Below are 26,739 nucleotides of genomic sequence, written 5' to 3' on the forward strand. Positions count from 1 at the left end.
TCACGTTTTCTGAATCGTACTGTAATTCTTTCTCATTTTGTCTTCAGCCTTGATATTTTCAACATTTCATACTCAATTACCAAGTAGGGAAGGGGAAAAAAAAATTCTGTTCACTAGCGACATATGTATTTTTTTATGTTAAAATTTCTTTTTATCAATTGAGCCAGAGAATTGTATTCATTTATCAGTTCTATTCATTTGAGAGTTATTTGTCAAAGCCAATTTCAGTCTATATCTCTTGGTTAGGGTTGATTGCACATATGAGCACATAACAGATTAGAAGAATTTTAAATATTCTTCCTATATGAATAACAATAATTGGTGGCACTCTCTCTTTTACATAGATTTATATGGCCCTGCATTCCTGTCATTTAGGTTCAGTGAAGTCCTATCTTAAATCCCCCGTTGAGCTAACGTTGCTGTGAATAACTGCTCTGAATTAATTCAGTTTGTCAGTAGCAACAGGCTGCAATGATAGCTGGAACATCCTGCTACATCATCTTATGAGTGATCTCTGAATCAGCCTCTCCCATTTATTTTTGCATAACATAATAAATAAACTTTGTGCCTCTGCAAAGCCAAAAAGCCAAACTCCTTTATGCCAGTGTTCATAATATGATCCAGGGAATTTTCATGGTAATCTGAAATGATGTGCCTCAAAGTTTAACTGCCCCACCCCCAAACAATTCCTGCTGTGTGGCACAGCAGAAGAAGTAATAATTTACTGAAATCAAGTTTTGCTGTTGTTTAATTGGGAGTGCAGTATTACATCTTTCACTTTCAGATACATGTTTTCCTCTTAATGAGTGTCAGTACATCACCATGATTTCTATGCTATTAGTATCCATATCATACACTAGCGTAAGTATAGGATAAGTATGTATAAGCCACTTCCATGTTATGTGCTCTGTGGTTGGTGCAGTATGAGCTTTATAAAACAGTGTGTGTTGGCTCAAAAATGTTCTCAGCATTCCTTAATGTGGTGAGTTTAAAGAGGTGTGCCTAATGAGTGCGCAGTGGCAGGGTTTTCATAACTGTGGGCCCAGGGCCTGCATTGTTTCTAGTATAGTTTCAATAGTTGTTTCTTTATGTCTAGCTGGTTACATGTGTTGCTAAAAGCTTTAATGCAGATGGTCAGCATCAGTATTTGAACCCAAAGAGCCAGGTCCACTTCTGGTATAAAGCATCATATCCCCATTGATTTCATAGACGCTGGGGCAGTTGAAGGCTTGTCAGTCATACCGTGTAAGTATGTATTTCAGATCAGTGGAGTTGCTTTTGTCCTGTAGCAGTGCTTCCTAATTTGGGTTGGGAAAGAATTATCAGAGCCTTTTTATTTATTTATTTATTTATTTATTTATTTATTTCAGTTTGCATATTCACCATGGCACCAAGGGGTGCATTTGGGGTAAATTGTCACTGACATACATGTGAAGTGAAAAGTATATGTCTACACTCCTTTATTTTTCATTTATCAATTAGATGCCTGTTTCCTTCAAGCAAAAGAAAGAAAAGCATAAAAGCACATGCTTGTCTGTCATTCGAACCCTCTAGAATTAGCTTGTCATGAAATGTAAAACTAATGTGTGCTTCTAAAAACCACAGCTAGCATTCTCCCTGCTAGGGGCTGATGTCTAAGTAGATTTGGAAATGAAAGGGGTTATTATAAAATGATTATGGAATAGCTAGGTATGTCATTTTAAACAAGCATCTAAATTCTCTGTTACAGATTCAAAATGTAATCTTGTTTGTAGCGTTCATAGTTAAAATCTGATTTTGATTGTGGAGGAGCAATCAAGCAATGGAGGTAATTTCAGAAAAGTATACTGAATGATGTTTTTCTTTCATTCTTTATTAAAATACATTAGCATTTGAGTCACTTTATAATACTACTATAAAATGGCAATAACAAAATATATATATTAGTCACTTGGCTTTCTTTCATATTTAAATTCTACTATAGACTTAAAGTCTTCATCAAAATCAGCAAAAGTCTTATGAAAGAACACACTGAGAAAAAATGACATAGGAAAATACTGCTGATCTGGAAAAGGGAGATATTGATTATTACACCATTATTTTACAACTGCAAATTTCGGCATGGAAGGACATATGCCTCAAGTTTATATGCAGCCTGATTTGGAGGATAATAAATGAATTTAAAAAAGTTAGAAAAGCTCTTTCTAGCTGAGATTTTTTTCACTCTTTCATGTTTCTCTGTATTGATCAATTTTTGGATTGAATTATGAGAGAGCTCTATTCCAGTATAACATTGAGTTTTCAGCAGGGCCCTATATTTACTAGCAAAGGGCAATCTCTAAAATTTTGATGCTTATTATGTATTTCTAATGGGCTCTATATATATGGCTCAATATCCTGGGAAGACCAGGGTTCTGTCATCAGATTTCCTAGACTTCCTGCTCCTGGTCAAGCTAAACATACTTCAGGAAGAGTCCTCCTTATGGTCTGTCTGGGTGTCTGGTATGTTTCTGGTTCAGGATGGAGAAGAGAAATGCAAAGCCATGTGATAATATTTTTGAATTTTTTCCTTCAAACTTTCAAATCTCAAAGATTTCAGCTGGCTCTTATTTTGTAAATTTTACTTATTTTTGCAGTTGGTTTGGCTGAGCTACAAGCATGTATTCTGCCAGACATTCTATCCCTGGATTTTGGGACTAGTCATTCCTGGGTTTATACTGAAAGCAGTTTATGTGGAGTGCTAAATTCTCATGGGATAGGGTTCTAATCCTTGTTCTGAAACTGTCATGCTTTGTGACCTTTACCAAATCATTTAGTACCTCTGAACCTCCATTTCTTTACATGTAAACTAGGTGTATTCCTATTTAGCTACATCAGACAGTGTAGTGAGGGTGTAAGTAACTAATGCTGGTAAATGGTTTCCGTGGCATGTGTCAGAATATATTGCATGGATTTCTGGTTCCCCAGCATGGAGAGACTGTCAGGACTGACTGATGAAGCAGGAGCTCCTTTGGAGGCATTTTTGTTTACACCACACTCCTGTTAACTGGCTTATTGGTTGGTTTTCCCAGTGTTCACAGGGTTCTGTCCACATTAAAAAAGGTGTCGGTATAAATCTGTGCATTGGAAAGGTGCCTGAGTGAGTACCAGCCTCCCAAAAGGTGGTGAGAGTCCCTAGCAGAGAGGGGTGCTCTCATAACACAGACTCTACTCGATAGGCTGACCACCTATTCGAAACCGAGTGGGATAGTCTGAAAATGCAGAGTTCAAGTCCTGGGCTGATTGATTCTGGGACATCATTTGTCCCAGATTTCCTGTGGCACCACTCTGCACTTGCCTGAGGCTCAGGGACAGTGTTTGTCTCTTCCTGGTGAGGGAAGCTGAGCTGGCCCACGGCCTCACCTGCTGACAAGGCCAGATGCTGCAGTCTGGCTGTAATGAGAACTGCCTAGGGAGCCTAGGCTATTGTGGGAACATTCAAGAGCCAGAATGATAAGCTGTCCCAGAGAACATTGTGAAAGAGAGGCACTTGGCATTAAAGTACTAGTGAAGGACAAAGACTGCATTTATTTTAGGTCACTGTTGCAAGAATGTTCGAAACGGTACTTTGTATAGGCGTGTGTAAGAAGTCAAATGAGGATCTTACTTCTGTGTTGTAGGTTGAGTCCACTGATTTTTGTGTGTTCTATTGGGAAAATTCTGACATGAGAAAGGTATGTTAGCCCACAATAATGGGACTGGTATAAGTCATACATTATGTTCCCTAATACTGAATGATTTGCTATGTCACGGAGCTCTGTCCTACTGACACACAGCTCTGTCTGGTATGGTGAATTTGGGAACAGCTTTTACTGTAATGTAAAAAAAAAAAACAAGAAATCATTGCTATCTATTCTGCTACATCATCTCATCTTTTTTGCTCTTTGAGATTCAGCATTGTTAGTAAACTAAAACTCATGTCAGAGAACACTGAAGAATGGCCATGTCATAGAGATGAAGGACAGCGAAGTATCCCTTGCCCCCTTTTTTTCCCTAGAGAAGCAGGTAGAATAACAGAAATCCTAATAACTAAAGAAACCTTGCTGAAAGTTGAGTGAAAAGGAGGGTGGGGGAGATAAAATTGGTTTGTAAGAGGAATTGTCAGATTTTGTTTGTTGCATTTGCCAAAATAGTCCTGGATAAAAGAAAGCAAAAATGTCATTTCCAAACAAGACTAACACTGTACATTTCATGTTTCTGATCTCTTAAATTCAGAGACTTCTCCTTTACCATTCTAAGGTAACACTTGTCCTATCCATACTATTAAAATCCACGTAAAGGACATGTGAAATTGAATAACACTAATTCTTCCAAACTAATGACAAGATCCCGCAAAATCCTTAACTAATTTCTGCTGTAAGTACTACTCACCTAAGTAAAAGTTGACAATTGAATCCTGTGGAAAAATAGTCAGCTTTCTATTGACCTAAAGTAAAGCTATGCCACTTTACACCAGCTAAAGATATGGACCTTATTTCATTTCCCATCCTGCATTTTTTGAGCTTCCTCAGCAGACTAGAAGGGTGGAGAAACCCAGATTTCTTTGTAAGAGTTGATAAATCAACTTTAAACAGAGAAAAGCTCTTTCAAAATGTCTTATTGATGAACACACACAAGAATAATTACAGTATAACAGTCAGTCCGTCATAGTTGAATGTGGTCTTTCATTAACTCATTTTCCCGGTTTGTAAACAACTTCAGACATCATCCTGTGCAGGCATGTACAAATTAGAATTAATCAGGTTAGAGGAATTAAGCAGGTAAAATATTGTACCACGTAATTCAGTCCATGCTATTGACCACCGAGCTCGAGAATCCTCATAAAATTGAGACTTCAAGGAAAGATGGAAGGAAAGAGGTGCTACTTTTTAGCAATTGTTTCAGGAAATAAAAAGTCAGGAGCATATGGTATATCCCTGTAGATGAGGTGAAGAGTATAAATTTCATTATTAGAAAATGTGTTTATTTTAATCTATTTATTTAACGTGTTGAGTTTCTCTGAAAAGAAATCTGATGTCTCTACCCCTACTGAACAACTGTCTTCAGGGCCCATAATGAGGCCCTGATCCTCCAACAAAGCACTAAGTGCTGGATGTTACATAAGTCACTGGCAAAATTGCATTGGTTTCAGTGATGCAGGGCAAGCTCTTAGAGCACGTGCTTCAGCCTCAATATGTGAGTAGCCCCATGTTCAAAGTTAAGCACCTGCTTAAGTGTGTTTCTGATCAGGGCCACAGTAAGCAGCAGTTTGCAGGATCAATTCAAAACCCGAGTGTGTCCTGGCTTTTCTCTCATCCCACCTCCAGCATTCTAGTATCTGACAGCCATACAAAGATGCATAGAATTATTCACTGCACCTTCTGACACCCAGTGAAGCTTTGCTTTCCCCATATTACAGAGGGGGAACTGAGGCACAGGGACATTAAGGGTATGTTTACATGGCAGTTAAAAACCCACAGTTGGCCAGTGCCCACTAACTCAGGCTTGCTGTGCTTGGATGAAGAGAGCATTTTATCTTAGTGTAGGCATTGGGGCGCAGGTTGCAGCCCAAGGTCTTGGATCCTCAGATTTTGCAAGATCCTAGAACCGAGGCTCCCACTCCAGCTTGAACATCTACACCACAGTTAAGCAGAGCCTTAGTCCAAGTCCTTTGAGCCCTATTCATTTGGCACAGGCCAACCATGATTTGTAATTGCAGTGTAGGCAGAGTCCTGGACAAGATTACTCTGGGTGGCTGTGGCAAATGGAAGGACTCTGAGGTCCTATTCCTAGGCCTTAACTTTAAGAGCATCCCTCTTCCCAATATGGGAGCTATTTGCTCATTTGTTTAAAGAGTAAGGCTGTTGATATAAAAGGAGGCTTAACAATAATAAGGGCGCTTTTTGTTTTTAAAATATTTTGGTTTATATAATCTAAAAGTGATTTTAAAAAGTGCCTATCATGTACAGGTGTTCTTCACAGCCATTAAGAATATAAATCCAGCAACCTAGTCCACATATGTTCCATATAAAAGGCTAAAAAGTAATAAGCCAAGCAGAAAATGAAACAAAATAGTACAAACCCAGCCATTATTCCATTTGGATTCCTCACAGCATCAACACACACCGCTCACACCTCCACTGTCGCAAATGAAATCAAGTATTCACTTGACTATGAATGAATGACAGAATTTTTCAGAAGGTTCCTTGATAGACAGATGAAATTCCAGTTGCCTCTTTACTTTCCTAGTGATGCCAATCTGAACCCAGGTTTATGAACTTATTAAGCATGAATATTTTACCTGCTCAAGAAAATTATTTTTATTTATGTTGTCTTATTTTATAAGCACTCTTTTTCAAATCTGTTGTATCTGTTTAAGTTCCATCAGATGTTGGAATGTAGAGGAATTGTAGAAAATTACCATAACTATTTCCGTTTTCTGTTCTTTTATTTCAGTAGGCCTCTGCTGTCCATAATAACACAGAAAAGAGAAACCTCTCAGCATGAGCTATAGTTCTAACCCAAGGTTTCAATTATCAATGACAGGATCCTAAGATTACAGCAAAATGGATCTCTGTTATTGAAAATTACTGCACTGCACCTTAAGGGAAGGGGGAAGGCAAACACTGTATGGACTTCTGGGAGGAAGGTAGGAGTACTGTACAGATGTAGGTGGAGGTAGGGGAGAGGTTGGAAGCTGACACAAAAACCTGAGGGGTAGTGTGGCAATGCTGGCCTATCCCATGGGATTGTAAATACAGAAGGCTTCCAACAGCCCACCCCTTCCTTGCCACAACAGGCAAAGCAGCACCCACCTCCCTCCCCTTGAGGTAGGAAATTCCAGGTTAATTAGGACCTGCCGTGGGCATTGCACTAGTCACCCCTTATTGAGGAATCTGGAAGGAATTTTTTCCCTCATCACCAGAGTGGCCTCGGTAGAAATGGGAGGTTTATGCCTTCTCTACAGTGAGTTTCAAGGAGAGGGTCTTGTGCTGAGGAGGAAAGTAAGTTAAGCTAAATGTTGTATGTTTTGTAAGTGTGGGGCAGACATCCAGTATAGGTGCTCCATAGGGAAGGCCTGTAGTGACCAGATAAATGATGTGTGAAAGAACTCAAAAAGGAGATGTTAGTTAAAGGAACAGAATGGAAGGAAGGGTTTGGGTTGGCTATAAATGGTACAGCAGAGCACCAGTCCCTTTCTTACAACCTATCTTACATCTTCCAGAAGGAGGTACATTGATGGTAAGGTCCTAGCTAGAGGTTGGCTGGGGTACCTGGATGGAAGATTAAGCTGGGGGGGCCAGGGGGCTGATGGAAGCCCCTGGACACCAACTGAATGAACACAGAGTTGCTTACACTGTGCTCTCATCTGCCGGGTAGTCCCTAGACGTCTAATAATAATAATGTTGCGGTCTGATTAAACCTATATCGGGAGTTTCCTATTCTTCTTTCAGTAGAACCAGACAAAGCTCTGTTGCTGTAATAGGAGGTAAAGCCTGACATTCTAGAGAATGAACAGGGAATTGAACCTACAGTGGAAATAGGTCCTATCAGTCAGTTTCTGCTCCATATTCTCAGGAAAACAGAGCTGAATGTAGATAATGCTAGGATCACTGATTAAGTAGGATGCTAAAGTGCCAGGGGCTAGAACTGGGTTTGCTGGTCCCTCCGGTCAGAGTTGCAACTGTCATACTTCACTACTTGATACCTGGCTGAAAGTGGCAGAAAGAGAACAATATGAAAAATGCTGCAGGCACCATCAGGGGAATTGGTAAGAACTACTTGACTAAGCTTCAGGCATGACAGATAGTGCTCTCCTTAGGGAAACAGGACTACTCTCTTGTCATGAGTCAGTAGACCAAGATTGTCCCAGCTGGCCTCATGATTCATGCCAATTGGAACTTATAATACTGAGGGACAACAAAATGTCAGTTCATCAGGGGAACTGCAGTGTGAGTAGTAGAAGTGTCAGTAGGCGCTTTTTAATCTCCACTAGAAAAGTTCAACCAAGAGTGGAGAAAACAAATATTTAACAATTAGTTGTAGTCTCCTATTTGTGACAATATAATTAATTACCCTTTTACCTAACCCGATGAGATTTTTATGTTGCACATAAAATGGTTGTAATGACATGTAAACTTTGTTCTGGAAGTCCTGTATTTGTCTTCTAGTCCGAGAAATGTGGTTTGAATTCTGATATGCCCTGTGAATTATGAAGTTATCAATTTATGCAGCACAATGTAGTTCGGGGACAATGGCCTTTGTATACGGCAGGGATCATCAGTGCAGCTCTCAAAAGCACAGAACAAAATGTCACCACTGAATTTCTAATTTCTGCTGTTTCGCACCATTTAAAATTGGGACTTAACCCATTGAAAAGAGTGAATGTAAACACGGCATTGAAAACTAAAACAAAATGTAATAATTATAAAATTTTCATTAAGTTGGATATCAGTTTTACACAATAATAGCAAAATTCCTAACCTGATTCCTATTGAGTTACTGCACCAGAGTGCAGCAGTCATTCTCCTAGTAACCTGAATATCTTCCACACCAGATCTCTAAAGAATAATGTGAACAATGCTTCCACAACACTGGAAGACATAGGGGCTGTGACTACACTAGCAACGAACTTTGAAGTTAATTTTGAAGTTAGGGGCTATTTCTAAGTAGCCTGTGGAGTGTCTACACACGTTTTGCATTACTTCTAAATTAACTTGGAATTAGGGAGCCCGACTTCGAAGTCCTTACTCCAGTACTGAGAAAGGAGTAGAGCCCTATTTTGAAGTTAAACCTTAAAATAGGACATATGTAGAATGCTGCACACCTGCTACTTCGAAATAGCAGGTCCGCCATAGCGGCAGCCCCACAGGAGCCCAGGGAAGCTCTGGCGAGCCCAGGCAGGGCTCTATGTTTACTGCTGGCCACATATCAGGAAGCAGCTACCCAGCATCCGCAGGCAGGAAGCTGAGAGCATGGCAGAGTCAGGGGGAAAATGAGCTCCCTGCTCTACATGGCCTCCTCTTGACGCAAGACGTGAGCCACACAGACCCAGCTGGCAATGGCATCAAGCCAGGACCTGTCCCGTCCCCTTTCCCACCGTGCCCCGCCCCCGAGCCCGCCTGCAAGATCACTGAGGGTTTGCAGCAGCCGGGCCCCTCATAGACAGACAGAATTGCAGGACCTCCCCGGAGTGCAGGGGATGAGGAGGTCCTGCTTCAGGCAGGATTGTGGCAGTGGAATGCGGACGCATTGAAGAGGCTGGCCAGGGGCTCGCCACCTGGGACCACCCCGTCCAGATCGGGGAGAGCATCCAAACCAAGATCAAGGAGCTGCGTCAGGCTTACTGTCAAGCGAGGGATGACAGTAGCTGCTTGGAGGCCTGGCCCGGCCCAGCCCGGCCACTCCTGCCATTATGGGGAGCTGCACCGGGGCCAAAGGAGATGGCCCTGCCAAGGCATCTCATCGACACCACCAGCCTCCCCACCCCGCAGAAACACAGGAGGCCAGTCCGTTGGGCACCACCAGACCTGCGCTGAGGGACCAGGTCGCAGAGGCCAAGAGCGACGATGAAGGGTCCAGCTATGGGACTGTCGTCATTTCCCTCCCCTGTGGGACAGCCAACCATGCATCGCCCGAGCTCGTGGAGGTAGAAGCCGGTAGGTACAGGGCATTCGGTATGTCACAGAGCCTGAGAACCCCTCCACACCCCTCGAATAGCCTCACAGTCCAGACACCCAGGGAAGGAGTGGGGAGCTCTGAACCCAGCCCGACCCTCACCATGCGGGAACCCTTTTGCACCCAGGATCTCACAGGGCCCCCCCAGGCCCTCAGACAGCAGAGGAGTGGGGTGGGGGCCAGCAAAGCGGCAGCCTCAGCCCCTGGTGTCAGTACATAGCACTCACGGGCCATTCCCCTGTCCCCTTCTGTCTCAACAGGTCCACCATCCAGGGGCTACTCCAGTCATGGGTCAGACCAGCCCGCATCTGTGGAGAGCTGGGAGTCTGCCTCCTCACCCCAGCCCACATCCCCACAGGGCCACCGCATCGCTGCACAATGGTGGCAATGGAGGGATGAAGAGGCAGCTGCCAACCAGGCAGTAATGTGGAAGATGACTGCCATGCTCCGGGACTGGCTGGCGATGGAATGGGAGGTGTGCATGCGGGTGGCTGGCAGTCTGGAAACCCTGACCCAGGCTGTGGCCACCTGCCTCACCCAACCTCTCACTCCCTTGCCAGCCCAGAGCAGCTGCCCCTGCAGCGGCCCATTTCCTGGCAGACCTGTCCCCAGCCTCCCTCATGGAACTGGGCTGTCGGCTCTCAAACAGTGCAGGCACACTGACAGAGATCCACGCCCCGCCCCCCACACACACCTGGGGTGGCCGAGTTTGCAGAGTCTTCACCCTGCTCCTACCTCCCCATGGTCCTGTCCCTGTCCCTGGGGCAGTAGAGGTGACTGTGGCCACCACAGCTCCCTGTCCTCTATGCAGGTGGGCAGTTGAACCCTTCTCCACCTTGGCCTCCTGTTCCAAGTTTGGTCTTCCACATCCCTCTTGTGCATAGTTTCCTTCTTGCAAATAGGTCATTCATTGTTGTGGTGTTGTGAAAAAACATATTTTAATTCTCTGAACCCCAGTAAACATTAACATTGTAACCCTAATTCCAAGTCCCTAATATGTGGTGGGGGAGTGGTGGTGGCGGGAGCGGGAGGGGTATGGTGTGTGGTTTGGCTAGCAGGGTCAGTATGGGCCCCAGACAAAGGCTTCACACAGGGCTTCTCAGACCCTCAACCCATCCCTTCGGGCCTGGCAACATGGGGCAGTAGGCAGCTGCTCGTACCCTTCCCCGAGGTCCTCAGCCCTGCCCTGCATGAAGGGCTTCTATCTGCTTTCCACAGTATTGCAAAGAGCCCAGCAGGTGGCAACCACCATGGGCACATTTGGGAGGCTGACATCCAGCCTCGTGAAGAGGCAGCAAAACCTCCCCTTTAACCTCCCAAATGCCTGCTCAATAGTGCCCCTGGCATGGTTGAGGTGGCTGTTGAAAACCTCTTGGGATGGGGTGGTACATCTCATGTATGGCCGCATGAGCCACAGGTGTAGCAGGTTTGCAGTGTCAGCCATGATACAGGCGAGGCATCATGATGTCCCCCAGTGGGAACTCCTGTGGGGGAACATAGGAGCCCACCTCCATTCGTCATCCAAGCCACAAATTACGGAACACCCAGGCATAGTGGGTCTTGCCTCTCATTGACCAGGGCCTGGAGGACCACAGAATGGTATCCCTTCCTGTTCACACAGGCACCCCCTGCTGTGTGCCAGGGCCTGGATTGCGATGTGGGTTCTGTTCATTGCACCGAAACAGTTTGGGAACCCCAGCTCCCCAAACCCAGCAAGGGCAACATCCAGGTCCCCGATGTTGCTTGGACAACCTACATGGGGTGGAAGAAAGACACATCTATGAATGCCAGACTGGGCAGTCTCCGTCCCCTCTCCCTGGAAGGGTCCCCTTCCCCTTGCCCAGTAGCCTCCTCCCCAGGGTGGGTCTGTGGTCTGAGCCAGGCTTATTTCAATCAGGACTGCCCCCGTTGTAGCCTTGCCCGCCCCAAACTGATGACCACTGGACCAATGGGGTGTGGCCAGCTTCCACAGTACTATTGCCACTTTCTTCTGCACAGGGACTGCAGTATGCATTCATGTGTCATGGTGCTGGAAAACTGGGGCAGTCCAGTGGCAGAGCTCCTCAAACATGCGCCTGGTCATGCAAAAGTTTCTCAGCCACCGCTTGTCATCCCAGTCCCCCAGCACTAGCTGGTCCCACCATTCTGTGCTGGTAAGAAAGGCCCATCAGTTCCAAATCACTGGGGATGAGGCAGTAGGACCCAGCCTCTAGGCTGGGGCCCATGTGACTGGCCCTGCCATGCTGCTGAAAGATGGCAGCAAGCACCATGGCTAGCAGGCTGGCTGCAGCAAAGCGGAGATCCCCATGGGGGAGCAGCTGGTGAGGCACCTTGCCCCCGACTAGCTCTGTTCCCTTGCACATGGTCTGAGCATGTGCGGGATTGGGGATGATGGGAGGGGTCCTTTAAGGGAGTGGCTGGCTGCATGTCCGCCTGCGATCCCATCCGCATCATTTCCTGGGCTCTTATTTTCAAATTGGGGCTCTTGGTGTTTAGATGCTTCCTTTCAAAGTACCAGGACCCTGCTTCAGATTAAGGGCTGGGGGCTTCGTGAACTACTTTGAAGGCTGTTATTTCGAAGCTGGACTTTGAAAGAGGCAACTTCACAGTTAGAATAGTGTAGACAGGCTGTGCTGTGCTTTAGGTGGTAGTCCATATAAATGAAGATATTACTTTAGGCGTATCCAAGGTAGGGCACTTCCAGATTAGCTGAGCACCTACCTGTTGGTCTGATGGAGGCTCAGTTTTGAATCTTTAGAGCTTTTGTCTTTGACCACTGTATCTTGGCTCACAATTTAGATACAAATAAAAGAAAAAAAATGGCTTGACTTTTTGGTTAAAACACAAAGACTATATCTACACTACAGCAATCTTTTGAAAGAAGTCTTTCTGGAAGATATCTTCTGGAAGAACTTCTTTTGAAAGAGTGCATCCACACAGCCCCCACTCTTTCAGGAGAATGGACTAGGTATTGAAAAATCAGGCATCATGAGGACTGCTCTTTCAGGAAACAAAAAAAAAAAAACAAAACAAAAAAAAATGCCCTGTGGAGCATCTCCATGGAAGACCACTTTCAAAAGGAGCACCACATTCTTTTGATTTAATTTTGAAACAAAGCTTTTTGTGTGTAGACACTCAGGTGGATATTTCAAAACAGCCCCGTCTTTCAAAAAATATTTTGAAAGAACTTGGTAGTGTAGACACAGACAAAGTGAAGCCAAACCCTAGTTTCCTTTTGAGTTCAGAAAGTTCTCATAATCATTTTCTTCCATTTTTTCATATGTATTGTGTATCTTAATTGGTTCCAACCACAAGTGGTAGTGAAACTTCTGAAATGTCAGAAGAAAGGCTGTTCTTTTGCTATCCCCAGCCCAGTCTCAATCAAAATGCCAGAAACTGAGAGAAGAATTAAAAGAACATCTTTTCTCAGGCGATTAATGGCTTAACTGTGTAGACATAACAGTTAAACAAAATGTTCAAACTGTTGGGGGATGTGTCCAGCTGCATGTTTGCTTTTGAGGGAGCAGGAGTGGGGATTATTTCTCACTAGCTTTAATGTATCAGAGAGGTAGCCTTATTAGTCTGTATGTGCAAAAACAATAAGACATTCTGTGGCATCTTACAGACTAACATGGGCAAAGACCCACTTTGTACATCTAACGAAGCAGGTCTTTGTACATTAAAGCTTATGCTCTGATAAATCTGTTAGTCTATAAAGTGTCACAGGAATTATCATTGTTTTAGTTTTTGTGGAGTAACATACAAAACTACTTTAATTCATTGGTCCAAACTCTCTCAGCCTTGATTCCTGAGTGAAATGAATGGAGTTATAGAAGGTTACACCAACTGAGGATTTGGTCCGGATAGTCCAGTCACTGGATGTGGGGTAGTGTATTACTTGGTTAAATTCATTATAGCGTCTAGTTGCCAGTTGACAAGTGCAGTGTGAAACTCCTGGCTGACTAGATTAAAAAAATACTCCAGAAAGCTCATCAACACTATGTAGTTCATCAGCAATTCACAAATGAATAACTGAAGGATTTAAAGGAAGGATGAGGTTATCTTTTTCACACCAATAAAAAGCGCGGTGGAAAAACATTAAAATCTTTGTAGGTTACAGAGAGAGCATGCAGCTTCTTAACACCTTTTCTTCAAGGAGTTAAGGTAGAAATGAATATCATCTTTGAACAAATATGTTACGCATTGCAGGGATTTTATTAATAAGTGAAAGTGAAGAAATTTGAAAAAAGTGTTTAGAACGTTCTTTGTGAAGACATGATGATTAATAAACATGAGAGGGAAGATATATATTAATTTGTTTATGTATGAGAGGTTTCTAGCTCATTAAAACTCTTTTGAGCATTTAACTGGGGAAGAAATAGATAAAGCTAGGCATTGGCTTTAATCTTGTTGAGGGCTGCAATATGAAAAAAAATAGATTATTGCTAAATGTGTGTAATAGCTCCACTAGTGGCATGTTTTACATATAGTTAGTTCACTGGAAATGCAGGGCAAGTGCAGACCAGTAGTAGTGCTGTTTTGTGATGGAAATTTGGGTTAATTTCCCATCCCAGTCTCTCATTGTTTATGATAGTATGAGTGGGGAGAGTATTGATTCTCTAACCACCATCCTTTGATCAAGTGGCAGCTAGTTGTCTTCTGCTTTGTATACAACCAGACATCTGCTATCCATTAGCTTATCAGATGTAAGCTAGTCTCAGGTATAGATATAAGCTAGACAAGCTTGGTCTGGAGACCCAAAGCTAAAATCAAGGCACGTGACTCAGGTTTCTTGTGCTTTCCCTCTGAATCTTTACTGGATGAATGTCTTAAAATAGTATATTGTGCTGCTTGATTTATTATCTTTTGGGTGAAATATAAAACCAAGGCCTTGACTCCTTCAGATCATTAAAGAACTAGGAGTATTAACTTTGAGTCCCAACTGAATTGTACGTTGATTAATTGCATTCTGTCTAAGTGATGAAAAAAGAGAGAGGAATAAAGAAATTACTTTTATAAATCAATGTTTTCCTGTAAAAACTCTCTCCCTGGGGAGAAGCTTGTCATTTACTGGAAAGTTTCCCTGTAAAATTACCTTTTGCTTGAGATACTTGCTTTTTTTAAATATCTTTCTTGCTTTAAAAGTGCTAGGACAAATGTAAAAAAGTGAATTAATTAGCATATTTTAAAGTTTGTAGGGGCAATATGATATCATAGAAGTTCTTTACAAACATTTGTTTCTCAATTTTCATCTTTTAATATGAACATGTGTTTAAAGTTTTTTACACTCTCTTTATCTGTCCTGTATTGTATCTCCTCTTGTTTTCTTTATTAAAAGTACTTCTCCCTTTTATCATCAATAATTGTTCCTGTTTAAAAAATCAAAATATATGAATGAAATCTTTCTATTCTCATGCCACACAGTCATAAGTGTGTGTATATGCACAAGTATAATTGTGCATCAGTTTCCTCTTTCACACGGTTATATGCACAAATACTACATCAGAATCATATGGCTATTTTCACAGATCCCATGCGTGGACCACGAAAACTAGAGGTTGTGGAGATCAAGTCCCGGCAAATCACTATTCGTTGGGAGCCGTTTGGATACAATGTAACACGTTGTCATCGATATAACCTCACGGTCCACTACCGCTACCAAACTGGAGGACAAGAGCAAGTCAGAGAGGAAGTAAGCTGGGATACAGAAAGTTCACACCCACAGCACACAATTACCGGTCTCTCACCATACACAAACGTCAGCGTGAAACTGGTTCTCATGAATCCAGAAGGACGAAAGGAAAGCCAAGAACTTGTAGTACAAACTGATGAAGATGGTGAGTTTTTTAAATGTTTTTCTTTGAACAAACACCTTTCAAGATGTATTCTGATTCCAACCATTAGAGCTCATTATATCGTTTTTTGACAGATTAGTAGTAGAAATCTCTTCCACATGAACATTTATAGCCCATGGTCAAGTCTTCACCTTCTATTGAATAAACTAAAGACATTTGAATTTCTTCTGTTTCATTATAAGTAGCGTAGACACCAGAATTGGACATAACAGTCTTGCTAATGCCCTGAGCAGAGGTAATACCATCTCCTTAATCCTACTCGACATTACCCTGCTTACGTAGAGGGATTGCATTGATTCTCTTTGCTACAGCATGCCACTGGCAGCTTGTGTTCAACTGTTACCCACCATAACTCCTACCTTCTTTTCAGTGTCACTGCACTGCAGGTCTTGCACTCTCTAAGAGTGACTTGTATTCATTGTTCCTAGCTGTATGGCCTTGCTTTTAGCGGTATTAAAATGCAATTTGGCAAGCAGAAAGCTTTGTATAACAGATATGTTGTATCATTAGTTACTACATAACCAATTTGAATATGATTTGCACATTTTAGTGCAATGATTTTAAAGTTTTTTGTAGCTCATTATAAACAGCTATTGCCTTGAGGCAGAAACAGGTATCTATAAGACTCCACTAGGACTACCCCTAGGTAATGAAGATTTCCCTTTTGAGATTTCTGTTAACCAGTTTTAGCTACCTAATATATGCTACGTTGATTTTATATAGCTCTGTTTTTTTAATCAGACTTGTGAAATGTGTGTGATATTCTACGTACATGATATCAATGCAGTTATCTATGTCAGTCAGACTTATCACATCAAAAAATTATATCAGGTTTGTTTGACAAGCCGTATTTTCCATTAAACTGTGCTGACTGGCATTAATTATGTAGTGTTATTTAATTCTTTACTGATTGTGTCCTGTATGAGTCATTCTCTGGTTTGACCAGAATAGTCAGCCTGTACTTACCCAGGTCATTCAAATTATCCTTTTTTTTTTAAGGTATTGTCATAATATTTATTGATTTCCAGGCCCCTGGAACTTGACCCAATGTCCCCAGGCTTTTTAAAATCAGTAGCATAGGGACTACTTTGAGGCCTGAGCACCCATGGAGAAAAATGGTGGATGCTGAACACCAACCCGCATCCCCCCCATCAGCTCTCTCCTTCCCTCCACTGCCTCATACCTGCTGGAAGGCCCCACTGGTCAGCATGTCCCCTTCCTTCCCCACACCTCCCGTCTGCCACCATCAGGTGTTCCACACAATGCCAGAGGCTCTGGAGGTAATGGGAGAGGAGTGAGGGTATGATGCACATGGAAGCAGAATGTGGTGTGAAGGAAGCAGGGCAGGACGTAGTGGGGCCTCGGGGGAATGGGTGGAGTGGGAGCAGGATCTTGCGCAGAGTCAGGTTTGATTACCTCTGCCGGCCAACACATTGGAAAAATCAGCGTGTGTGGTTCAGAGAGCTTTATGTCTACTTCTTTTAATCACTGGTGACATATGAGGGCTGTAATATGTGTTTTAATAGTCTTTGTGCATGCATTTTATAGTATTCATGCATGCGACTGCACTTCTAAAAACATGGCCCAGAAATGATAGAGGGCATGATCGATAGATGTTTGCATTAAGCTATAGTAACTACTCTGTATAAATATTTCCACAAGGCAACAAGGAATATTATTAGCCCAAGTCATTATCATCATTGCACTGCATTGTGGTGCATTTTTAAAAGATACGCATGATTGTTTGCCAGATTTCCATTTATATGAATAGCTTGCCTTTTAACAGAAGAACGCTAAAACATTTTTTCTAGCAAATCAGTTGTTCACTGCAGAATTGCAAAGGTTCTCTCTTGAGAAATAAGAATGTGGCAGTTCAGGGATGAATTATTCTGTTGTCTTATAGTCAGGATACTTTACACATCATAAAGACCAAGAAATTACATATAGTTTCTGTTTGCAAGTATCCTTAGTTAGAAACAGCAAAAGCTGAAGATTGAAAAGTTCAGAATCTACGAAAACAAATGTAAATATCTATAATTATGTTGGAAAGTTTTTAGAGTGTGCGCAGATCAAAGCAGTTCCTTAAACATAAAAATCCAGAGCTACTAATGTATTGTATAGAGCCGACCTCTCCCTCCGAGAAACTCAAAACATCATAATGTGTGGCGTTTTTTTTTGTTTGTTTTTTAATTATTACTACATGTCTTAGCAAAGACAGGAACTGGAGCAAACAGAATTTAAACCATTTCAGAATGTACAATTATCATGTTATGGAATCTCTCTTAAAAGCCTCAATCCTAGAAATTGTTTTGCATAGGGGAATGGACAAACTTGAAGACTGGCTCGATTGTGACTGCAAAGAACACTCTCCTATTTCTTTTTAGATGCATTCTCAGTGCACCCAAAAGAGGCTAGAAAGAGAATCCTTCTGTTTAAAGTAAAATGACCCTTTTTGTTATGCAGCCATTTCTAAGTCATGTTGTTTCAGTTTGACACAGTTTTCCACAATTTGATTTTTCTATTACATATCGCTTACTGAAGAGAAGATGTAAGAGAAAGTTTTGAATATACACTGGACTACTTTATGCCATACTTCATGCATATTGATTTTTGCAAGGTATTTTTACAGGCCTCTGGATATTAGAGTTCAGAAGCTATTTTTTATTTCCCAAATGTAGTCATGTTCCTTTACCTGATAATTCTCAATTTACAAAACCTTGCACTTCATAGAAGTTGGAGTTAGGGATTGTCAACATGGATACTATGTGAGGCAAGTTAGTGTGGAAGGCTGGGTCTACGCGGAGCTCTGCCCAGCACTGCTGCCGGCAGAGCTATGCAAAGTGAGCTTCTCAGGATTGCAAATGGCTGCTAATTTGCATACTCCTGAAGCTTGTTACCATAACCACGTGAGAGTTTGGTTCCAGCAGAAGGGGGTGCTGGCACTGCAGAGGCCGTGCGAACGTTTCTCTGCCAGCTAATTCCCCACATCTGTTGCCAGTCCCTGAGGCATAAGGGCCTGGCGACAGAGCGGGGGTTTAGCCGGCACAGGCTCGTCCACATGGCCTCTGCAGTGTGGGCACCTCTGTTTGCTGGCACCGAACTCTCACATGGTTATGGTAATGAGCTTCAGGAGTATGCAGATACGCAGCCATTTGCAATCCTGAGAAGCTCACTTTGCACAGGTCTGCCACCAGCGGTGCTGGGCAGAGCTAGGCGTAAACATAGCCTAAATGTACAGCGCTGTAGCCTGCTCTGCAGTAAGTTGCAGGTTACTACACGCTAAAAGTGCCCCGGTGCCTTTTGCAACAGAACTGGTGTTGAAGTACAGTACACTTGTTGTGTGTCATACAGCGTCGTCGACTAAGTATTTAGGAAAGAAGTGCTCTGTACATCACACCCTGGCTGGCTACAGATACTCTCTCTCCATGTGGATAAGTTCTTAGAAAAGACATACTCCTCCCGTTTGTCCTTCTACCAATGCAGAACTGTTACTTACAGTGTATTTTTTTTTTTAGTGCAGTTAAGTTTTCAGTTACTCAGTGGAAATGTCTTATTGCCATTTTCCAAAGGACAGGGGTGTCCAACCCATGGGCCAGAATCCAGCCCATGGAGCCTTTTTCTCCTGCCCACAATGCCAGCAGCGCTGCCATTTTTAAAAGGCAACTTAGTGGCTCTAAGCCACATGTGCCTTTTATGAAGCCATTTGTGGCCCACACCTCTGCCGCCTGACTCCTCCTGCCAGCTGTGCTGAAAGCGTAGCACTTGATTTAATTGGTTTAATGGCCATTAAACTAATTAAAATTAAGTCCTATTGTTTCAGCACGGCAGGGTGCTGAGTTACTCCTGCTGTACAGCTCTTTGAGCAAAAAAATGCTCAGAGCTGCGAGAGTGCTGTGCACCACTCTGCGCACGCATCCATCCTTGGCGCTCGGAGGGAGAAGCACGGGGCAGCGGTGATGGTGGCAGCAGCAGCAGTGGCAGCTGTGGTGAGTTGCTGGCATTGGATTATAGCAGGGTAGGTGCCTGACTGTAGAGGAGAGGTATTGGTTTAAAGCGGAGAGCCGGGGGTGCCTGGTTTGGGGGAATTGGTTTAAAGTGGGGCTCTAGGGGTGCCTGGCTCTGGGAGAGGGAAGATTGGGTTGAAGCATGGAGCTGGGTGTGCCTGGCTCTGGAGGAGAGGAGGATGGATTTTGCATGTCTGAAAACTGTGGGTGCTGGGGTACTTACATTATTTTTTAAAAAGGGGTGCTTTATTTAAAAAAAAAAAAGGGGGGGGTGGAGAAACACTGGAGTAGAACTCAATTTCATTGGATTAACAGCTGGCAGGACAGATCCAGCCATTAGACCAATTAAAGCGAGTCATTTCAGCACAGCAGGGCCCTGCCCCTGCCACAATGTTTGTGGGACAGTTTGGGGTTGCAGGGGGTTTAAGGCTCGGGGCAGTTTGGGGCTGCAGGGAGTCTAAGGCTGGGGCATGGTTTGAGGCTATTTTGTGTTCAGCTCCTGGAACATATAAAAAATTGCTGTGTGGCCCCTGATGAGAAAAGGTTGGACTCCCCTGCCTTGAGAAAATATTCCCCAATCCAATACAATTCATTATTGAATTAAGGTCAGCTCAGATTTTCCTTTTCTTGCTTTAAGCTTATTACTCTTATATAACACCCCAAAGACATAATTTATCCCTCTGCTTAGGGTCTAAACCCTTCAGACATTTGTAGATGGTCATCATATTGATTTTCCTCACTCACAATTTAGCCAGGCTACATTCACTTCTCATCTCTTTCCTCATTCACTCTAACTCCAGATCTTAATCAATTTTGGTGCTGTTCTCCAAATTCCCTCCACCAGGGTTCAGGCAGTGAGCTGGTCATACGGATGTGAGTATTATGTCAGTGTAATCTTGCCAGTTCACATGTAGGCCAAGCAAATCCGGATTGTTGTAAGCAAGATGGTCTCCAGGGATAGGGTGGTAGTTCTAGTTGCATCTGCATATGTACCATTTGTGAGGTCTTTCGTTGAATCATAGCAGTGCTTTGATTGGATGCAGAGGGAACACAGGGCTCTCACATTCAAGGTTTCGTGTAATCAACATGCACCGCACTTCACATGGCCTTACTTTATATGTGTGCCACTTCAGTAATACCAGTTGGAAAAAAAAGTACACAGATGGAAACGAGCAGAAACTGGCAACCCTGTGCATGGGGAGTGATAAACAAAATATCTTGTGGGGTTCTCGTAGAGCCGTGATGGGGCTGCATGCAGCCTGGGGGCAGCAGGTTGTCCCACCACTGCTGTGGCGCTTATAAAGGCTAATTATGGTACCTTTATCTATTAAATGCTACCTTATAGCTCAGGGCATTTATGTAAGTCGCATGTGAGAGTTTCGTATCTTTCTCATTTAGGAAATTCATAGGGTACTGGCTGAGGAAGAAGTACTGAAAATTTACTTGTAAGCAAGACACCTCACTTGAGTCCTAGAAGAAATGCCAAATTCCCCACCGCATTTCATTAATGACATTTCACTGGAGAAGCTGAATGTTTCCAGCTGCTTCTGTCTTTTAAACTGTCGTGTTCTGCAAGTGGCACATATGTTTTTACTTCTTCCTTAACAGCTGTACCATTAACCGTAGCAAACCCTACTGATAACCTGTTAGCTTCGTTCTATTTGGAAGTGATAGTGACTGTTATTTCCTAACAGGCACATAATCTATTGTACTCCTGTTATAGCCAGAGAGAAGAGAAAAGGGTTGCATAAGATGTGCTTAACAATTTGCCAAAGAGTATTTATACTTGCAGAATATAAACCACTGTATCTCAACAGGGGATTGAAACCTGATGAACTGATATCATGCTGAGAGAATATAAATGTTAGTTTGAGCATCTCTATGTGCTACTTTCCAAAACAACATTTTTTTTTCCTTTTCATTAGTCCCAAGTGCTGTACCACTTGAATCAATCCAAGGAAGTACCTTTGAAGAGAAGATTTTTCTTCAGTGGAGAGAGCCAGTGCAAACGTATGGTGTGATCACTTTGTATGAGGTAGATAGCACCCATATTTTTATCATGGTTTCACTTTTACCTATACATGTGATGTATTGGCATCCTGTTAATTTAAGTATTTTCTTGTTGTGCTTAGTTAATTGCCTGTACTGCAGGTTGGCCTGAGGCACACAAAGAGGCAGTGTGGGCTTGACTAGGAACCAGGAGACCTAGATTCTGTGCTTGGCTGCCACTGACCTACTGTGTGCCCTTGGCACTTCACCTGTCTCTGGCTCTGATCCCACTCTCCCTTCCCACTGCTGTCCGTCTTATCTATTTTGATTGTAAGCTCTTAGGGGCTGAATTTTATTTATGTTCCATGCTTATTAATTTCATCTCTGGTACCGTAAAGCACTTAAACATGTGCTTAAGTTCCATTGACTTCAGTTGAACTTGAGCATCCTCAAGTGCTTTGGCAAATCAAGGCAACAGTTGTATAAGAACTTTAGAAATTGGAGGAAAGGCACTCAATAAGTGTAAAGTCTTACCTAGGCTAAAACAAAACACACTTTAAAATCATATTTCTTTGAGAAATTTGACCATGTCTTGTACATTTACAGAAAACAGTGCAAAAATTAAAACCAAGAGGAGTGTAAATGGTATAAGAAAATGAAAAATAAAAATGACTGAGCTTATTAACAATGCAAAAGCAACGAAGGGTCCTGTGGCACCTTATAGACTAACAGAAAAGTTTAGAGCATGAGCTTTCGTGAGTTAACTCACTTCTTCAGATGCTCGAAAAAAAATGATGAAGATGTCGTCAATGTAGCGTAAATAGAGCCGGGGTGTTAGTGGACGAGAGTTGAGGAAGCGTTGTTCTAGGTCAGCCATGAAAATATTGGCATATTGAGGGGCCATGTGGGTACCCGTAGCTGTGCCGCTGATTTGAAGATATATATTGGCACCGAACCTGAAATAGTTGTGTGTGAGTATAAAGTTGCAGAGCTCAGCCGCCAGATGTGCTGTAGCATCATCAGGGATACTGTTCCGGACAGCATTTATTCCATCTTTGTGTGGGATGTTGGTATATAGAGCCTCTACATCCATGGTTGCTAGGATAGTGTTTTCTGATAGGTCACCAACATATTGCAGTCTTCTCAGGAAGTCGGTGGTGTCGCGGAGGTAGCTGGGGGTGTTGGTGACATAGGGTCTGAGGAGAGAGTCCACATAACCAGACAGTCCTTCAGTGAGAGTGCCAATACCGGAGATGATGGGGCGTCCAGGATTTCCAGGCTTGTGGGTCTTGGGTAGTAAGTAGAATAACCCTGGGCGGGGCTCTAGAGGTATGTTGGTGTAGTTCTGTTCTTGTGCTTGTGTAGGGAGTGTCCTGAGCAGACGGTGTAGTTTTTTAGTGTATTCCTCGGTGGGGTCTGAGGAAAGTAGCCTGTAAAATCTGGTATTGCAGAGTTGTCTGGAAGCCGCTTCCTGGTAGTCAGACCTCTCCATGATGACGGTAGCTCCTACTTTATCTGCCTCTTTGATTATAACGTCAGGGTTGCTTCTGAGGCTGTGGATGGCATTGCGTTCTGCACGACTGAGGTTGTGAGGCAAACTATATTGTTTCTCCACAATTTCTGTCTGTGCGCGTCGGCGGAAGCATTCTATGTATAGGTCCAGACTGTTATTTCTGCCCCCGGGAGGAGTCCACCTGGAGTTATTCTTCTTGTGCTGCTGGGAGGTTGTCTGTGTAATGGTGTGTTGGTCAGTGTTGTGTTGAGCATCTGAAGAAGTGAGTTAACTCACGAAAGCTCATGCTCTAAACTTTTCTGTTAGTCTATAAGGTGCCACAGGACCCTTCGTTGCTGCTACAGATCCAGACTAACACGGCTACCCCTCTGATACTTGATAACAATGCAAAAGTTTCTTTGAATTCAGTTAGAACACTGACTGAAAAATACAAATAAAATCTAATGCAGGAGAAAATTACTGGAACCAAGGATGGCACTGGGTTACTATAACTAAGGATGTGACTTGGTAAACCTGTGCGGTATATTGTTCTGCTTAGTAATAGAGATCAGATATGTGAATGATAGAAGGATAGATATTAGAGTGAATTGTTAAAAAGAAAAAAATGGAAGAGATAATAGGGACAGTCATCATCACGTTTATGTGGGACTCAATTCAGGAACCTATTGTAATAGAAACAAGCAGGTGCAATTTAAAAAAAAATAAGCTAACACGTTTGATGCAAATTCAACAAAATTACATGTTGTTAGGTTTCTAAAAATTTCTGTTCCTCCTCATATGGAACCTGAATGCCTTTCAGAAACACTGACAAAGGACTGCACAGATTAAGCTGTCAGACTGTAATCATGGTTAAACCTCTTACCTGACCTTACTACTAAATTAGTATTGAAATGCTTGAGAGAGAGATACAGTAAAAGAAAGGAGTTAATTTGAATGCTAAGATGTTGATGCTGTTTTTCAGGCTGCTTTACTATGAAAATATGAAATATATGTTGATAATATATGGCTTGATTTTAGTAGAGCTAACTTTCGTACTATCCCAAACCAAACAATTGCACATCTTCCTCAGCAATCAAAATGTGTTAGTTAATATATATGTTAGTATCTTTGCTGATTTTAAGCCCACCCTGTACAAAAGTATTGGTCAGCTATCTTTCTGTATAAAATCACACAGGCATAACCTTAGTGCTGTGTAAACTGTGCCCTGTGGCATAGCTCTCTCCTTGATGCACATATTCAACTTACTTCAACTGTCGTAGGAGTTGGAGAGGTGCATCCAATGAGAGAGTAATAGGCCAACTCTGTACTTGTAAGGCTTATGGGAAATTTTAAGCTTCTGCTTTTCAGAACCACTCAGAATTCTAACAAAGAAAAACAAAAATCAAAGAAAATAAAATGTTAATATCTCTCCATGCTTTATGTTAACCCAAAATGCAGTTACAGTGGGAATAGGATGAGCAACATATTTCAGTTTTAAATCTAAATTTATTTATTTTTTAAAAAAAATCAGATTAATATAAATACTTGTGTCAATGTTTTGATTCAGTCACACGAGGTCTTGCTCTTTCTGCACATCCCAGTAAGGAGGTGAACCTGATTAGACAGCTGAATACAAACTACAACTCACCAAACACGAAAAAAGTTGCCTTGGTGCAATTCAGTGGCTTTCTACCCTGCCATTTATGAGCCTGAAGCATGTACAGTATTTAGTGAATTTTTATCATCACCAAGCATTCTGTTCCTCAGAGGCACTCAATGGATCACAAAACACTGTGCCTGAGGTGGTGGTGGAGAAAGTCTTCCCAAGCCACTGCTGGGGCAAAGTTAAAAACACACACATTTGTTGTCTTCCTGAAGAGACTGGAAATCCCACTTTGAACTGGAGAGAAAATATATGATGGATGAATAACATCTTCATGACTCAACAGGTTTCTATGCAGTTGGAGATACACTATGTATGCAAAAATACCATAGAATCTTGGTGACCTTGGTGTTACAACCAACTCAGGAATTGGGGTTGGTTATAACTAGGAGACATTTATAACTGAAGAATATGATAGTTGTCCTTTCAAAAATTTACAGATAGCTTTAAAACTTTACTATGCAGAAGAAAAAATGCTTTCTCTTTATTTTCAGTAGTTTGGCACAGAATTGAACAGTATTTGTGCTTTGGTTAACTGGTCAGTTTGTAACTCTGGTGTCCATAACTCTAAGGTTCTGTCATAAAACTAACATGAATCTGCCTTTAAATTCGGGCTGCAATTTTCAGGTAGACACTTACATTCTCACAGGGGAAAACTGCAATGCAAATATCAAGGGTCTAATTTATCACCACAGTAATTATGGTCCAAGTATTAAGGTCCACTTCAACACTTTTTGAAACCTGGCAACTCAGAGTAAAAGATGCCATGAATTATACTAACGTGTTGCCTTTTCTTTTTATTTCCAACTCATTTTCACCATTGCCAATAGCATTGCAGGGCTCCAGTTGGAGACAATGAAAGGAGCTACCTGTAAGTAGGATTCTAGCTAGCCCACAAGCATTTTAAACAATATGTTACCTAAAATGGGTCAGAGTGGTCTTAACTGATAATAACATTGCAGTCACTCCCCTTTTCACATTAATCTTTCCACTGCTGCCAACATCTGTAAAGGTTCAATGGCTGGGAGAATTTTTAGGGAAAAAGACTTGAATAGGTAAAGCTTTACTGAATGATTGCAGGAGCATAATGTAAATACCGTGGTAACAAATGTGTGTAAACAAATGTATGCTTAGTTTACCCAAGGAAGTCACTTTTTGTTCAATGAGCAAGTTGCTTATGAGCTTTGAAAGAGCTTGTGTTTATGTAGTGCATTCCCTGGTAGTTAATCCAGTACAATAAACATTATTAAAAGCTATAGTTCTACCATAAGGGTCCCAGAATCTGTGATCTCCTGAGTATTTTAAATAGAAGTGTGTTGAGCCATAGGGAAGTCTGTGCTGCCTTGCCACAGACCCCATGAAAGGATTTTTTTGGATCAGTCCTTGCTCAGGGAAGTTTCAGAAAACTAGATTAGTCTTAACTAAAATATTTCAGAGTTTTCTGTGGACACCAATACCTGTTCTAAGCATTTTATTAACATTATGTTAGCTGTATTATACAAAAGTACACCCCTACATGAGCTACTGTGCCTGTGCTGGAAAGAGGGTGAGGTTCCACAGGATATGCGCGATGCTAACATTGTAACGTTGTATAAGAACAAAGGAGACAGAAGTGACTGCAACAACTACCAGGGAATCTCCCTCCGAAGTGTCACTGGTAAACTGTTCGCTCGTGTCATCCTTGGCAGACTCCAGAAGATTGCTGAGAGGGTGTACCCCAAATCGCAGTGCGGATTCCGTGCAGAGAGGTCTACCGTTGACATGGTCTTCTCTCTAAGGCAGCTGCAGGAGAAGTGCAGGGAGCAGAGGAAGCCACTCTACATAGCCTTCATCGACCTGACCAAGGCCTTTGACTTGGTCAGCAGGGATAGTCTGTTCAAACTGCTCCACAAGATAGGCTGTCCTCCACGGTTACTCAAGATGATCCAGTCGTTCCACGAAGACATGAGAGGAACCATCCAATATGACGGCGCATTATCGGATGCTTTCAGAATCAGGAGCGGCGTCAAACAAGGATGCGTGCTTGCTCCGACATTGTTCGGGATCTTCTTCGCACTCCTG

The 26,739-nt window shown here is 42.5% G+C and overlaps 1 protein-coding gene across 10 annotated transcripts in view; it reads left to right on the forward strand.

Annotated features, from left to right (window-relative positions):
• PTPRM (protein tyrosine phosphatase receptor type M) overlaps positions 1–26,739 on the forward strand; it is a 743,228-nt gene that overhangs the window by 410,956 nt on the left and 305,533 nt on the right. For all 10 annotated transcript variants that reach the window (XM_074987422.1, XM_074987431.1, XM_074987423.1 and 7 more), the window contains 2 exons: positions 15,204–15,512; positions 21,460–21,569. In XM_074987422.1, coding sequence (XP_074843523.1) covers positions 15,204–15,512; positions 21,460–21,569 — 419 coding nt within the window. The remainder of the gene's footprint in view (positions 1–15,203; positions 15,513–21,459; positions 21,570–26,739) is intronic.

This window comes from Carettochelys insculpta, chromosome 2, assembly GCF_033958435.1.
Source record: "Carettochelys insculpta isolate YL-2023 chromosome 2, ASM3395843v1, whole genome shotgun sequence".
NCBI lineage: Eukaryota > Metazoa > Chordata > Testudines > Carettochelyidae > Carettochelys > Carettochelys insculpta.